The following is an 18144-nucleotide window of genomic DNA, read 5'->3' on the forward strand; positions in this document are numbered from 1 at the left end:
AATTGTTACTGCAATTTCTAAGGATTTTAAATGTGTATTTCAAAAACCGATTTAAATGAGGTAGCCCTTGATCAATTATTAATGAGGCAAACCTTGATCCAAAAATACAACTTTAATATTTTTTATTTATTTGAAATAATCTGTACCTACCTTACAAAAATAATTTTAAATTGTAGCATATGAGTCCATCCTTGACCTCAACAATCAATTTCAATTTCCAAAAATTTAATCATTTAGCTACAATACTCCGCGTGGTTTGTTCAAATATTTCATGGTCACCCGGTACATTCAGCGTTATGAAAAAATCGTTATACAAAATCATGTTGCATCAATAAATGAAAGAACCACTATAAAAATGTGCATATATTATTAACAAAAACCTTTTAATAAATATTTTATATATAATGTTGATATGTACACTTTAGACCCCTATCTGAACCTGAGGTAAACACATATTATAATATGATCCTTTATCCCAAAATTCTGTACCCTTCCATCCACACCAGCCCTTGTTTTGTACAATACTTAAGTCTTCTTCACCAGTATAATGAGGATCGAGAATCAGAAACTTAATATTTCCAGTTTCTTGATTATAATCAACTCCTAGAATTGTATGAGCAAGGACACCACCACCTAAGAAAATAAAAAATGATGTCATGTGACAACTACCAAGTCATTTTCAAGAATATATAGGGACAATTAAAGCTGCGTTAGCTTTATCCCCAAGTCTGATCCACAGACCTATTGTATCGCTGACATTACCCTAAAGAACCAATGAGAGTTTACGAAATTCAAAGTTGCCAATGAATTTTGTACCATGCTTTTCATTTTTTCAGATATTTTAAGAACGGTTATTCCGAGTTAAATGAGATTTTAGGTGTTTATGTTTTGCTAAGTGCTTTAACATTTGACTTCACAAAAATCCAGAAAACGTACGGAAAGGGTGAAAACTACCCCCACCCCTACACAAATTTTAGTATAAATATTTTCCAACTCAACCGACGACAGATGTTCTTTCCGTAAAATGGTTCTTTTAGTTTACTACATTTTTTGTCTCGCCACATCGCATACTTTTTGAGAAAAATTTTTAGAATTTTTTATTTTTATTTTTTTAAAAATATTGAGTATTGATTTTTCCAAAGCAGACCGACAAAATCCAATATTCCGTGGACATAGAAACAGGTACGTATTTTTTGAATAAAATAAGTTAATTACATATAATTTAGTCCAGTGTAAAAGTAAAAGTATTTTGGTGTATTGTGGTGATTTAGTGTTTTATTTTGCTGTGTAACACCAAAGGTTCCAACCCCCAACTGTAACATAATTTACTTTGATACAAAAGTGCTTCGTTTGTCCATTAGATGGCATTAATAAAAAATAAACCCGTTCGTTAATTTAAAATTTATTAATTTTTTTAACCATTTATGAAGCTTGTTATCAAATATAATTTGTGGTACTAATATAAAATTTCATATTTTCGCCAACTAGATTAACAGAGCATAATAGTTTTTATTTGCCTCCATAGCTTGATGTGACAAAAAATATTTTTTGGAAGTTAGCTTCGGAAAAATATTTTTTTCCTTAAAAAGTATGGGTGATGGCGTTTTTTTACAAGAGACAAGAAATGTAGCAAATAATAGAAGTTGTCCTCGGTTGAGTTTGAAAATATTTATACTAAAATGTATGTAGGGGTGGGTCAAGGACTGCATATATTCTAAAGGACTGTTCGATCGATTCAAGTCGTCGCCGTCGTAGTCGCCGTGGATGCTTACGTCACGCAGGGACCAGCGCTCCACAGTACGGCTGATGATAATTCTAGCGAGACAAAATCTCAGGAACGATATTTGGGACTTAAAATCTAAGAACGTAGCAAATGGTCTAATATATAGCAACCAAATGGTTAAATTTATTTATTTATTAACAACTTAATTTATTAATAAATAAATAAATACAAGATAATAAAACTACGATATTATTCGTACATGACACACAAAAACCATACTGTAAACTATTGCTAAATAAATAAAAAATTAATAATAAAAAATACATAACAAATAAATAAAATGATCTCAGATGGGTCTCAACACCTTTCTTTTCATCGTCACTAAGGGTACAAACAGAGTGGGCATCTCGATGCTATGCTCGCCGCGATGCATTCTACACGCCCGTTTTAAGCACTATTTTAAAACGGCGAGTAAGTGCGCGTAGGATGCATCGCGGCGAACATCTCATCGATATGCCTCACTATGTAGATATCCTTAGAGAGTTGGGATCCAAAAATTGTATCACGACATTCCACAAAACGGCCAAACGGGTCTTAGATGTGTTTTAAAACGCCTTTTTTTTTGAAGGCTTCAAAAAATTCCTGGCAGCTGAACTGGTGCGAGACTCCTAAAAATCATGTTTTTTTTCAACAATTTGGCAACACCCGGTAAAAATAAATATGGTCATGGAAACTACAAACATTCTAGCATCAAAATTGCCTACTACTTTTTGGTAACTATTGGTAAATCAAAAGATCAACATCATTCAATATATCGATATTTAAGAAAAAGTGAAAGTTTGATATCTGCAGAACAAAGGCACGAAGAATTTTAACAAATTCAACTATCTTAATATGTACAGTATAAAAGTACATACCTTTGGCAATCTTAAGTACATAATTTGGCTTTGGAATAAAATGTATAAGCACTTGTAAATATTTTGTTTTCGTATAACCTCTGCCTTGCTGAGCAGAAAACGACCAAATTTGGTTGATAAAAATGTATCGAAATACAAAGAATATATAGAACCAAAAAATAATACATGCATTTTTTTATCAATTGGAATGTCAAAAATGTGTACTGATAAGAATAAATTCTTATCAGTACACATTTTTTGGCTTATTTCTAACCAAATGGTTTTGTCCCGCTAGACTTATCTTACTACGCCGTACTGTGCGCTCGTCCGTTAAACGCAAAAATAACTGTCACTGTCTAAAATATTTAGCGCGAACTTCAACTCGGTCCCTAGATGATGTGAAAAAACTGACAGTACAGGAAGATAGGAATCGAACTATCCTTATCTCTATAGTATCCTTGGGGGTGGGTTAGGTTAGGTTAGGTTGGTAATTTCATCCTTCCCGTACTTTCTCTTGGTTTTTGTGTCAGCCAAATGTTAAAGCTCTTAGTTACAACCTAACCTAACAAAACATAGACACATAAAAATCTCATTCAAATCGGGATAACGGTTCTTAAACTATCTTAAAAAACGTGTTTATTTTTTGAGAGTTTGATGCCCTCTAACGGATAAACGAAGCACTTTTGAATAGAGGTAAATTGTGCCCAATGAACTTATTTTGATTCCAAAAATACATAGTAGTTCTATGTCCATGTAATATTGGGACACATTGTATATAAAATTCCTAAAATGTTCCCAAATGAATTGTCCAATATTTTGTACAAAATTAATACAATATTGTGCACGTCACACTACTTGTGATTATATTGAAAATACGGACAATTATTAATTGCTCCACTAACTTGCGCAATGTAGCTTCTCAGAAGGACAAATCTATTGAACAATTCATAAGCTCAATAGAGAAGGTATCAAAATGGCCTATCGAGATGATGGAGACATTATTTCTAATGCTAATCTTGTTGCGTTCACATGATCTAGGGTATTAAAAATAAAATTGCTACTAAAACAACAGAGTGTTATCTTGAACTTTTTCTAAGTATAATGGTAGGCTGCTGGTGAAATCACAACTACAATAATTACCTATCATTATTGGCGATCCATGTACTTCAAAATGATTTACTAGTTCAGGTCCTTTAAATGCCATTTCTTCACCAGAACTCACATGTAATATTTTTGAAGTCACACCTAAAAATATTTTTCAAAATATTAGAAACTTTATTAGAAAAAAAGTAATTTAAGTACAAACGATAAATGACTCCGTTTTTGTTTATCCGTCATCATACAAAGCACGCTTGAGCTTAAAACCGTTTGATCATATCGCACAAATTACCTAATAAAGTATTCAATACAAAGCTAACTTCTGTTGAACCAATCCACTGTCGTGAGTCTATAAAACTACTGGGTTTATCGCCGATGTCCACCAGACATGTTTGAATATCCTTAAATGTGGGGACTTCTTTGTTTGCATATCCCTGAAAAAATATTTTCTTAGATATAATCAATTGGCCGCTTGAAAAAATATTTGAAAATTAGAAATTTTACTTTTAATAAGTTTTTGATTAGCGAACTGCAAATAAAACTTTTAAATGAAGTCAGCTCAGCAAATGAGCATATGACAGTTTTGTCATTTTAATTCAAACTTTGAATAAAATATTAAGGAAGGAGTATAATCGTAACCACCGTAATAACAAGGCCGGACAGCTTATTCGTGACGTCATCAACTGGAGGCCTAAACTTTGATTGCATTTGATACACTTTATACGTATATAATGGATATAAACTTTAATTGCACCGAATTTTTAATAAATAATAATTAAACATAAAATTTAAAAAACATCAGATTGATATCCTATCTCACACTATCCATCGTCATTGTATTTATTTATGCTGTAAGTGTGTCTAAGTTTCTTTATTTTCTTTTCCAAGTCTATCATTATTTTTTAACAACAATAGTTTTTCAGACGTGTATTTCCAATAGAATTTATGACAATTTTTACAATAACTTAGCATTATAAATAGTACATTGCGAACATTTTAATAATGGTGTTATTACTTTTAATGTAATCCAAAGATATTTTTGATAAGAATATTTTTTTATTGTGAATTTTGAGAAACTCCTCATGACTCCTTGCAAGACTTTGTTAAAAATTATATATTCAAATAAAACTATATTAGTTAGTTCATCTTTTGGAAACCCAAGACTGCCTTTAGTAAGGTTTTTTATAAGTGAATTTTGTTCAATATCAGTGTTGTCTGAAAATGTTAAATTATTTTTGGTGACATTAATGACTGAATCTTAAGTTTCTTTTCGCCTTCATATAAATGTCGAACACAAATACTGTACTGACTCCCGGCTAACTGTCTATATTTTCCAAACCTACTTTCAAGAGGATCAGTTTGCAAGTTCTCTAGTAAAACATACCTCATATTTTACTCATTAAAACAATATTTTATTACTTCAAGCTCAATCTATTACTCAACTCAAGTTAATAACTTAATATTGAACACAGATAAAAGTTAGAAATTTTTTATTATTTTCATCGCCTTTTAAAGAATTTAGTAAATAACAAGCATGACTAATAATTTGATCAGTATTAATATTAGGGTTCGGAAAACTACACGTTACTCTTAAAAACTACATTACATGTATTATCTGACAAACGGATCTAAAATAGCAAGATGAATTCGGGCAAAAAAAGTCGACGTTGTCACGCTTAATAATAGAAAAGCAAAGTTGCTCAATATTACCTATAAATTGAATATATTTTTGTTCTTTTCAGCATACATAATTATATATATGCTAATATCTTGACGTTGTTCTTATTGTATTAACGTATATTTATCTAATTAACTGATCTCCTTCATTCTGCCTATTATAAAAGGTAAAGTATTTCCTAAAAATAACGTCCGCTTAGGGCAAGCTGGCAACGCTGACAAAATTCATCATGGCATCCCGGATTCAACCAATCTGATTGGTCGAGATTCTCGCACGTCTTGCCGCCATTACCCCCAACTTTATGTCCCTCTCTAGGAATAGTAGAAACAGCCGCTACTACTGAAAACTCCAGTGGCGGTGTATTATATTGTGTTTTATGCCTTTAACTTGATTTCTGCTTATTGTAAGTACACGCGTTTTAACAAGTATTACTATATTTGGGAAATGACTAAACAAAATGTGGGTACATTTAAAGTAAAATAATATTATAAACTTTACTTGAAAATATTATAAAAATTCCTGATATATTTTTATGAAACACCGCACGCTCCTGGATATTTTATGAATGAAATCGGTCATGATTTCACAAAATTGCGATCCCCTTACCGTTGCCCCGTTGTTTCAGATCCGTTTGTCAGACTGTAGTTAATCGATGTAGAGGGTCTAGTTTATGTAACTTTCAAATATGAAAGGTTTGAGATGAGGTAAAAGATAAGTTAAAGCTTTAGAAAATACATATAAATATATTTGAGAAAACAGAAGAAATATAGCTTGAAATATAATATTCACATCTTATTATTTAGACATTATAAGGCATTATACCTTTTAAATTGTATAATTGCACACACACATAATCACTTTATAGTTTAAACACCTCTTTTTACAGATTTATAACTTTTTTCACCCTTCTATTATCGATTATAATTACCACGTTCGCACACCTACCGATAAATCGATGACTGTCAACTGCGGTAATACCAGTCCGCTACGCGCTACGACAGGCGCCGTCGCCCCGGAGCAGGGGGCGTGAAATATCGATAAAATACATAATATACACTATAAAAGATATCTATTTTTTATTGTTTTTTTCTCATATTATACACTATTGTGAACTTAAAATATTCCTTTATTAAATTTGATTGATAAAAAGTGAGAGATAAACATTTATTGACTGGTATGATTTTTTCCGTATTCTATTAAAACTATTTTTATATACTATAATATTCTTAAAAACTCGGAAAAGACATTTTAAAACTTCGAAATATATTTGGCGAGTGGAAAAAGATCCACAATTTGAACTTTTATCGGGTAATTATCAACGCTGCTAAATAGAGTTGGGCCTCCAGTTGGTGACGTCACGAGATAGTACAGTACGTCGATCCAGGGTCGCACTAGGCCAAAGGGGCCCGGATGGCAATGTAAGGAGGGGTCCGTGTGGATTTTTTTTGCGTATTTTTTCGCCTTACGTTTTGGTCAATTTTTCCGTATTATATTATCCCTATTTATTTAGTCACAGCTGTCCGGCTTTGTTATTGCGGTGGTTACGGTATAATGCTATCCATGTATTCATGCAAGGTAGACGGACAAAGGGCCTTAGGGTAGGGATCCTTGACAGTTCTGATTGACAATTCATTTGACACATTTGAATTTGATTTGAAATTTTGTGGATTTGTCAGTCTTTACTGAGCTTATTTTATGTTATTTATTATTTATTCTACTACTGATAGTTGTTTAGAGGTAGTTAAGCTAGAAGGAAATTTTGTAGCAGCACTTAAATTAACAGTATAAATTTTTAAATAAATAAAAAGACTGTAAAATAGTTGGTTGTGTAGTGTGCAGATGGTGTGCAGTAGATCTCGGTCAAAAATCGAGGAAAATAATGGAATAACTTTACGCTAGTAAGTGACTATACGTGTAGTAAACCGATCATTTATGAAATTCACTTTAAATAAACTAATTATATATTTTTTTGCATTTTTGCTTTTATTTAGTACTTGTCAAAGATTAGATGTCAAAGAATTAGATAGGTCAATTTGACTTACCTGCTTCAGTAGCGTATCGGATGTTTGTGTTAATAAATAATTATTATAACTTATCAATTTTTATTAGAATTGTATATTTTTATAATAATTTTAATAACTACCAACATTTATTGACAACGTAAAATAAAAAAAAACGAATTATTGAGTCTACCCCGTGTCTACCCTACATCATATTTTTATACTTTTCGAATAAAATTAGAACGGCACTGATAAATCGGAATTTAAGTCGACCATTCTAGGACCCCGTCGCGGTCGAACTAAGATTTTTGATATGCTCCTTCTTTAATATTTTTATTCAAAGAATTCAAAAGTAAATTTCGTCAGTGAAACGTAATAATCTGCTAATAATCTGCGTAATAAACTCCATTTTTTACGTTAATAAGTTTTTTATACCATTAGAAAGAGAAAAAAATACTCTATAAGTATGGAAAGCAAATACATTTTTTACAATTAAAGAAAAGTTGCTATTTTAACTCAATAATATCTGCTAACTCCCAGTGATCTGAAATAGCCACCGAAATGCTGCTATCTCCGTAATTTCCGTTACGATCACGCTAAAGCAAACACACGGATTCTTACTCGTATGCTCCTTTAGTACAGTACGTCGATCCAGGGTCGCACTAGGCCAAAGGGGCCCGTGTGGATTTTTTTTGCGTATTTTTTCGCCTTACGTTTTGGTCAATTTTTCCCTATTATACATATACAGGGCGAGTCTTAAATAAGTGCAAATATTTTTAGGGGTAGTATATTTCGACTCAAGAAACACGATTATGAGGTTTTTTTGCGCGAACATTTTTTTTTGGAAAATTTGGAATTTAAAAAAAAATTGGATTTTTTTTTAATTTGTAATTTAAAAACATACTTTGTTGGTAATATGGCAACATAGGTAGTAGATTAAATTTACAAGAAAGAAAATCCAGTGATTCTCAAAATTTTAGCAAAAAATTGGAAATTGCAAAAATGAAATAATTCGGTTATTTTGGATTTATTTGAAAAAAAGGTAAAGGGAAAATATTATGTTTCTTTTATCGAGATTTACCAGTCCTGAAAATATTTGCACTTATTTAAGACTCACCCTGTATAGAAATCAGGAAACTACCCTAATGCAAGATAAACCAATGCAATGTAAATGCAAATATTGTTAAGAATAAATAATGAACTATAAAGAGGGCCCGCGAAGGCTGGGGCCCCCCTAATAGTTATATTATAGAATATGGCCAGTCCGACCCTGCGTCGATCCGTTCTGTAAATACGGGGTATCCGTAACCGTAAAGGGTAAGGGGAAAAACGAAATTTTCTATATACGAGCAATTCATCGGCGTGCTATAAATATTTTAAATAACTACTTACTTGTACAAGAATTTCAAATATAACGACCGCACTGTTTTCCAAGCGCGGTCTACTACTGTTGTAAAAAAATAGGAAAAGCATCCCGTCAATTAAAGTTCGACAAATTTCCAAGTGGCCAATGTAATATCATTTGACTAGATTTCTTCCAAAATATAGGGCTGTACAGGGTGAGTCAACGATAGAGTAAAGTCCATTATCTCATTTGTTTCGAGGTTTACGAAAAAATGTTAAATCTAAAAGTTTTAGGGTAGGTCAAGATACACTTTCTAAAATTATTACAGAGTATACAGGGTGCTCCAAAAAAGTGTGGCGAATATAACATATGTTTTTTTAAATGCAATACCCTATTTTTTATTTTATTTTTAGATTCCGCGTAAAACTCCATAACTTTTTTGTATATAATGTTATATACCTAAAATTAATAGTTTTTGTAATATTTAAATTTGTTTAAACAAATGTTAGATTGCAGTGTGGTAAAAAATTGTCAGTGATGTCATTGTTTCTCAAGTTGGACAAGTAAAATTTGGTCGGATAATTTTATAGAGATATAGCAATAGACCTATGTAAAGATATTTTAGTTAGATGCTACAGGGTGTTCAAAATATATTTATGAATTTCAACTACTTAAAATTAAGAAATTTCAAATTTTTTAAATGGTACACCCTATATATTATCATTTTTTCTGATAGATTTTATAAAACTCTTCAAATTTTATTAAGTATGTCATATACCTATTTTTAATAGTTTGCGATTTATTCCAATATTTTCTATTTTTACCCATATTTTTAATACAATTACGCTATAACATCATAGTTACCATGACAAAAAGTAATAATTATCAAAATTGCATATCTGTTAAGCAAGTTAAGAGCAAAACTTAAATTTTAGTTTAATTTGTTGTAATAAGTATAAATTGGTAGAGATAATAGTTACAGATTTCCCTGAAAAATGAATTAGTCAATATGACTGATATACACGAAGAAGTCAAGAAAAACATATTTTTTGGTTCAGTACTATATATTATATAATACTTTATTAAGCACTATAAGAATAGATGCAGATTACCTAGAAAACATTTTCATATTATATTATATATTATTTTCAGTGTGTAATGGGACGGTTACGCGGCAGTAGTAATATTGGCTATATGAAATGAATTATAAGCCAGAATTACTACGAAAAAAAAAACTTCGTGTATTTTGAAGAAAATTCCTATATCAGTAGTCATCAACAATTAGGTAATCTAGTATTACCTTAATCTGTGGCTATTCGCCCTGACGGAAAATCCAAGTGTCATCTTTAATAATATAGAAATCGATAGAAATACACCAAGATATTCACGACTGCGATTTTAGTTTGCTTGAGTAAAGTTAATTAATTTTAACTAATTCTAACAATTGTAACTAATTGTTATTAAGCTACTTGTTAAATATAAGTAATAAATAGTTTTGTTTTGTCATGGCAACTATGATGTAATAGCGTAATTGTTATTAAAAATATGGGTAAAAATAGAAAAAATTGGAATAAATCGCAAACTATTAAAAATAGGTATATGACATACTTAATAAAAGTTGAAGAGTTTTGTAAAATCTACCAGAAAAAATGATAATATATAGGGTGTACCATTTAAAAAATTTGATATTTTTTAATTTGAAGTAGTTGAAATTTATAAATATATTTTGAACACCCTGTATCATTTAACTAAAATGTATTTTCTTATATATATCTTTTCATCTCTATAAAACTCTCCTACCAAATTTTGGTACTTTAACTTCAGAAACAATGACACTACTGACAATTTTTTACTACACTGACATTTAACATTTGTTTAAACAAATTTAAATATTATAAAAACTATTAGTTTTAGGTATATAACATTATATACAAAAAGTTAGGGAATTTTATGCAGAATCTAAAAATAAAATAAAAAATAGGGTGTTGCATTTAAAAAACATGTTATATCCGCCACACTTTTTTGAAGCACCTTGTATACTCTATAATAATTTTAACATGTGTATCCTAACCTTCCCTATAACTTTTGTATTTAAAGTTTTTTTGTAAACCTCGAAACAAATGAGATAATGGACTTTACTCTATCGTTGACTCACCCTGTACATTATGGAAGGATTCTACCATAACTTCTAAGAATTATAAGTTTAATTTTTAAATTATTTTCATATTCATTAAGTACAAAATGGTGCTACTTTAGTTCCTTAAAAATGAATTAAAAATTTATTCGTTTTTGGACTGTTATGTTTTGCTTCTAGACCGACGATATTATAAATATATAATTATGAATATCATATTTTTTAAATTTAATTGATTTATTTCTAAATATGTTTGGGTAATATTCAATTCCATTTTCAAAATTTCAAACAATAAAGGTTGCTATCTCCAGAAATATATTTATATTTCTTATTTCTGGAAGACGAATATCTGCTATCTCCTTATTTTGTCTGAAAAAAATAAAGCAACATGAAATATTGAGTTTTATTGTTCCCTAACAAATAATATTCTTATCTCTTTACTATATTAACGTATGAATATAGGTACTTCCTACATGTGTACATATTTTTTGTACCGTTTTTTTGCTCTCCTGTAAAATTAGGAATAATGGAGTTAGCAGGTTATCACATTTCAGCGACGATTTACTAGTATACAGACCGGACCACCGTAGTAGCTCAGTATATATATATATATATATATATATATATATATATATATATATATATATATATATATATATATATATATATATATACACGTCTGGTAATGTCAGATCTAGGCATAGGAATTACATGCATTGGAATGAAACGCCTATAAAAAGTCTAAGCTTAAAACAGAGATGGATAACAACTTCCCCGTTTCCACTTCCACTGTGACTGTCGAGTTAGACAAACTCAATAAGACAACAAATTTGGAAATAGCACCGCCTCCGCGCCGCCTCCCACCCACCTGCCCTTTATCGCCATCAATATTATTTCTCTTCCGCGCCTCCGCGTCGCGCCAGCGCGCCAGGCCACCACAGAGTTGCCAGGTCTTACCGATTTCGTCTGTAAGCTACCTATCTACCGATTTAAACAAAAGTCTAGAGATATGTTCAACTGCGTCTTTAGCCTTTACAATAGAAGCACTTTTAAAAATCTAACACATTTAAGCGACTATCGCATCGTAAACCGTATAATCTGACATTCGTAAATATTATTGTTTATTAAATTTTGTTTAGAAATTATAGATCATCGTTCTGTCTGGTTGCATAATTACGGAGATATTCTCAAACATTCGTATTATCCTTTTCTCCGGCATTTCCGAAGATGATATCTTTAGAAAATATTTTGTCTTATTCATCTACTGCTAAGTTGAACCCGCATTTCTCCCCAAAAAAATAAACAAAGAAAAAAATCTAAGTTAAGAAACAAACTAAATACGGACAAATATTTGTGTGTTTCTTCTGTCTAAAAAATATAATAATAAAAGAGAGTTGAGAGTAAACAGTTTTCCCATTGAAATGAAATTAATTCTAGATATGAGCACAGACTAACCTAAACAGATGCGACAAACAATGCAAATGTGAAAATTACATTTTGGCGAATGCGCCAGGCAAATTTTTCCGTTAGATTTGTCATATAGGCGAATTTTACAGCGGACCAGCAAAGTAACCTCCATTCGTTTACTAAGAAGCCACGCCTCCTTCGTGTAGAAAATAGAGAGGGAATTTTGTAGTTCGGAATCAAATAGAGATGATTTTAATTTCATTAGTTTTTTTCAATTTTTGATACATTCACAATCTATACCTACTAATATATAAAATTCTTAAGTGACTGACTCACTGATTAATCACGATCCTGCTCAAACCACTCAACGTAAGAAGCTCAATTTTGACATACAGGTTGATTCTAGGGTGTAGAGGTTCGAAAAAGAAGAAATTTTTCGAAATTCCAGTTCCAAGGGGTGAAACCATCCTCAAATATTACAATATTTTTTATTTAAAAACGGTCAAGTTTCGGAAAAACGCTTAAACACGTATATGTTATTTTGTTTTTTACATAATTTAAGATTTTTTTAAAAAATGTATACAGGGTGTTTCGAAAAAATCTGGTCATTGATTAATCACGATCCTGCTTAAAGCGCTTGACGTAAAAAGCTGATTTTGGAAAACGGATTGACTTTAGGTGTAGAGGTTCGATAAGAAGGATTTTTCGAAACTCGAATTCTAAGGGGGCAAGTGAAACCACCCTCAAATATTAGAATATTTTTATTTAAGAACCGATGAGTTTTTCGAAAAGCTCGCTAAAACGTATATTTTATTTTGTTGTTTTACATATTTTAAGATTTTTAAAAAATTATACAGGGTGTTTCATAAAATATGACCATTGAGTAATCACGATTCTGCTTAAACTGCTTGACGTTTAAAGCTGATGATTTTTTTGGCAAACGGATTGACTGTGGGGTGTAGATTCCATAAGGAGGGGGTTCTCGATTCCAAGAGGGTGAAAATGCCCTCAAATATTACAATATTTGTTATTTAAAAAACGGTTAGTCTTTTCGGGAAAACGCTTGGACACGCATAATTTATTTTTGTTTTTTTATATTTTGAATTTTTTAAAATCATACTGGGTGTTCCAAAAGTTGGGTAATTGATTAACTACGATTCTGCTTAACTGCTTGACGTAAAAAAAATTATTTTGACAAACAGATTTTCGAAAGTCAAATTCCAATGAGATGAAACTACCCAATAAATATATATTACCAAGTTATATAATAATATCGCCATATTGTTTTTTCTCAGGCTCAGGACATAAATGTGGAGAACATTTTATCCAGTTTGTATGTTAATGGAAATTTTTGAAAATTTATCATCTCGGGATGATATAGGGGTGAAAGTTGGTATGAAAATTTATTACTACCTGGCATAGAAGTATAATATTTTTACAAAGTTTATGTAGTTAATAAGTCGATTATTTGATCGAACTGTATGTCTATTCGCTTTTTTCCTATTAGAAAATCTAGGTATTTTGGAAAAACACCCACAGTTTTTGATATAATTTAGTCCTAGAAAATCTAAAAATGTATCTTCTTCAGTTTTTAGTGTTTTCTCATCCATTGAATGCACATTTTTTAAAAGCATTTTAAATAAAATCAAAACAAGAAACTTAAACTGAATAGCTGAATTAACTAAAACAATACTAAGAACACCGTGAACTAACTAAATGTAAACCAACAAAACCCAACAGAAAATTAAAATCAGAAACAGCTAATAATAATGATGTATGTAATATCCATGTGAAACAACTGAAGAAACTGACTTAAAATCCTCTGAAAGCCTTCTCTCAATATTCCCATCTTAGATTCCCATATTCTTTTCTAGGACACTGTTGCCAATTCTACTTACCAATTTGTATAAACTATATCGGTATCACGGCACATGCAAACAATATGCCGTGTCTGTATCATAAAAGTACCTATTTGCTATATAAAAGATCAGCTGCTAAATTTTAAATCAATTTAAAATATCAAATAAAATGATAGAAAAGTATAAAACTATTAACAAGCAGGATATAAAAATAATTAAAGATAATTTAAGCTGTCTAATAGTGGACTGAACTTTTAGATTAATATTTGAAATTAACAGCTGGAAATACAGCTAAATACAAACGGCAAGCTGACAACAAAGATCCTATTCTTTAAGAATTTTATATTTGTGATATTTTATATCATTTTTAATTTTAAAGATATCGTCATTTTCTTTATACATATGTATTGATCTTAACCCATTGTTCAAGTTTGTAAATTTCTCATACTTTGCAAATAAATATTAGCTAATATTTCCTAACATCATGTAATTATAGTTATTTATTATTATCCAGGAGAAAGCGCTAATACAAGTACATATAATATTTAATTCTCACATAAAAAAAATTCAAGCTGGCAATCTCGCTTTGACTTTATAATCGTACGTCGGCTGCGACGGCCAGACGAGGCGGCGCGGTGTATCAAAGGCAAGGTTAAATGCGAGAAAGAACGAAAGAAATGGAAGCTTAGAGAAGGGGGTGTGCGGGAACGCATTTGAAGTCACCACGGCTGTTTGTTTGGCCGAATATTTTGCCTTCATCGACGGTATCGCCGCTCTGTCGTCGCACTTCCGAACATAGGTCTTTTTGAACACAAAATTTCCCATAAGGTGTCGCATCTGTTTAAGTTAGTTTGTGATATGAGTTAACCAACTTTGTACAAAGGTAAACAGTAACTGATACCCCTACTTATTAGTTTTAAATGTTTTTATTAATATATGAATATAATTTAAGTTAATAAGATTTTTTGATATTAAATGATATTATACCTAGCTATTTATAATTCTTATTATATTTATTTTGTTTGTATTTTATTTGCGTATTTAATTCTAGGAACACATAAAAATGCAAATTTTGTAGTTTAATATAATTATTTAACATTTTATTTTGTTTGCGCAGTTTATTATACTTTTGATTTTTGACTGATTATTTGAAATATCGATATTTGTTAACAAAAGAAAGTCGTAAAATATTATCTAATTATTTTATTTAATAAAGCTTTTGATTTATAAATAAAAGACCATCAAATAGGAAATAAATAAATTTACTATTTAAGAAATCTGGCAACCCTGTCCTGCCACTCATTAATAAGTTCTTTTCCGGAATTTTTTCGTTTGTCGAAATTCCACCGCCGACGCGAAGCAGACGCTTGTGGTCCCGCCCCCTCTCCCAGAAACGATCTTCTCACTCATCGTGTCACTTCTTCTAATCAGTGGGAAGGAAAACAGAGTTATCTGTCTTTGTTTACACTGCAGGGTAGACTGCAGCCGCACATCATCTTTTTTATCGCATTGAGAATCTCCTATTGCTAACAGTAGCTTTGTTAAACCCGTATATATATATATATATATATATATATATATATATATATATAGATATATATATATATATATATATATATATATATATATATATATATATATATATATATATATATATAATATATATATATATATATATATATATATATATATATATATATATATATATATATATATATATATATAAATATATTTATAAAGTAGATCAACCTAAGACGTTTATGGACTAAGACTACTAGATGGCAGGACCGGTTTCCTACAGAAAATATTTTTTGTTACTCTGAATTTTGAAGCTGTACCAATAAAAACAGAGAAAATAAAAATCGATAATTTTCGGACTGTGCCAATTGTTTACTAATCGACCAGATACTTTTTGTCTATTAGATATGCTATAAAAGCTGGCAATTATGTACAATCTGACCATTGTAAATACCCGACAAATTTCTTCAAGGCCGACAAGGCCGATGCTTCTCACTGATAACAAATAAAAATGTTTGTTTAGATAATTTTCGAGGTATTTTTTCTTTCTGAATGCACATTTTAAAGTATTTTATATTCTTTGTCCCCTTGACCTATTATCCTGGTCGCACGTATGGAAGTTCTGTTTCTTCTAGTTTTAGAAAATGTTCATATTTCTCTTCTCTTTGTAGGTGTAGTGTAAAATAAGATTAATTTATTAAGTTTAATTATAGTGTTTAGTGTAGCATGTTAGTGTAGTCTACCAAAAATAGTTTAGTAGTGTTTTTATATAGTTTATTTTGTAGTTAAATAGTAGGTGAAGGGATAATTTTGTTATTTTTTCTTTTTGTTTGATAAATTAGTAAGTTTGATAATTTGTTCAGTGTCAAGGGGTATTTAGCAATTATTACAATTATTACAAGAAAAACAAAAAGAAGTTTTTGTTTTTCTTGTAATAATTGTAGTAGTTCTATTAAGTATTGTGATAGATACACTATATCTTCCTTCAACTTCGTTATAATCTTGGTTTTCTGGTAGCAGAATATACGAAAAAAAATCTGATCAAATTTATTTGAAATTAAATTAATCTAGCCTTATTAATCAAATTAAACTAGTCAAATAATAATAATAGTTAGTTTCAAAATAGGTACTTACAGGCGCATACAGGGTGAGTTTCCTACGATGTTTCTGCGAGCATCTCGGAAACTAATGGAGATACAGAGTCGGGTTAATAGGGAAAGAATTGTAATTTTGTGGGGTTATAAATATGCGCCTTTTGGATTTTTCGAGAAGTTCAAGGCTTATTAGATATTTCGAAAAAAAAATTTGGCTATTTTAAAACTTGTCTCTAATTCCATTATAATCTACTGTATGATCGAAGAATAAAAACGGCGTCAACGATGGCTATGAAGTGAAGATCGCTGTCATTTTATATGTAAAATTATGGAAATAAATATTGATCGTCATTTCATAGCCATCGCTGACGCCGTTTTTATTCGATCATACGGTATTTTTAGACAAAAAGTTTTCAGATAAAAGTTGTAGATAATCACATACCTAATGAGTTTGTGTTTTTCTGTTTTTTCTAAAGTCTGTCATTTTTTGACATATGACACAAACATATGTTTTTTTAGTAAACCATAGTTGGCCATGACTTCATAAAAAGCGCCATTTTTTAAGCTTTTCGGCGATAGGTATAATATGTTTTTTTCGAAAAATTACAAGTTATAGCCAATTCTTTTTCTTTTTTGGCTAATTTCCATACCAATAATACCATGCCAATTAGTTAGCATCAAAATGTAAAAAGTTTTATGTTTCAAAAAATATCGTAAAATCTGTAAAGCACTCAATTTAGAATAAAATAATCTCAGAATGAAATGATTCTTTTATAAACCTGCATTAAATCAAATTAAAATAGGTATGTAACTTTTTTTTAAATATTAATTAACAGCCAATTAGCATTATCATAAATTATAAATAATGTACCAACATATCGAAATAATAATTTCTTTGTTAATACAGTTTAGAATTCTTAAAATAACAGGCAAAAATAATCCACAATTTACAGTAAAATAAAAATTTCGTTTAAATTTCTTAATCAGCTGATCACTATTAAAGTTCGCAGATACCCGGGCTATATTATTACATTGCTCTGAGGAAAATAACGAAAATAATCGATATTTTTGACTCCGCCCCGAAAGGTTCACGATTTGTCCTCCAGTTAGCAGCACATTTTGTCTAGTCGGTTGACCAACTTTAAGAATATATAAACAAGGGTAGTAGTAACATAAACAGAACCGGATTAATTAACCTATACTCGTCCGCCGGATAAAAAGCAGGCGAAAAAATGCGATAAAATAAAAATAGGTAGATATGTGATACGAATGTTTCAGAATTTGTATTTATTCGTGTTTTAATAGCCCAAACGAATACATAGATTCTCGCGACAGTTCTCGTGTAAAATTTATTTTTTAAGTAAAAGAATGGATGTTTACGAAGTTCGTGAG

The 18144-nt window shown here is 30.3% G+C and overlaps 1 protein-coding gene across 2 annotated transcripts in view; it reads right to left on the minus strand.

Moving 5' to 3' along the window:
• Window positions 1–347: 347 nt before the first annotated feature.
• The window catches only part of LOC115878085 (ufm1-specific protease 2), a 36563-nt gene continuing 18766 nt past the window's right edge, over window positions 348–18144 (minus strand). The window contains exons 7-9 of one of the 2 annotated variants that reach the window (XM_030894442.1): window positions 4010–4151; window positions 3760–3864; window positions 348–633 (exon numbers count right to left, since the gene is read on the minus strand). In XM_030894442.1, the coding sequence (XP_030750302.1) occupies window positions 422–633; window positions 3760–3864; window positions 4010–4151 (459 nt within the window). In that variant the 3' untranslated portion in view covers window positions 348–421. Of the gene's footprint in view, window positions 634–3759; window positions 3865–3921; window positions 4152–18144 lie in introns of those variants that run through there. The other variant, XR_004049463.1, reaches the window with a different exon arrangement.

The sequence above is a fragment of the Sitophilus oryzae genome, unplaced genomic scaffold (assembly GCF_002938485.1).
Source record: "Sitophilus oryzae breed Bouriz unplaced genomic scaffold, Soryzae_2.0 scaffold_1500_pilon_pilon, whole genome shotgun sequence".
Classification (NCBI taxonomy): domain Eukaryota; kingdom Metazoa; phylum Arthropoda; class Insecta; order Coleoptera; family Curculionidae; genus Sitophilus; species Sitophilus oryzae.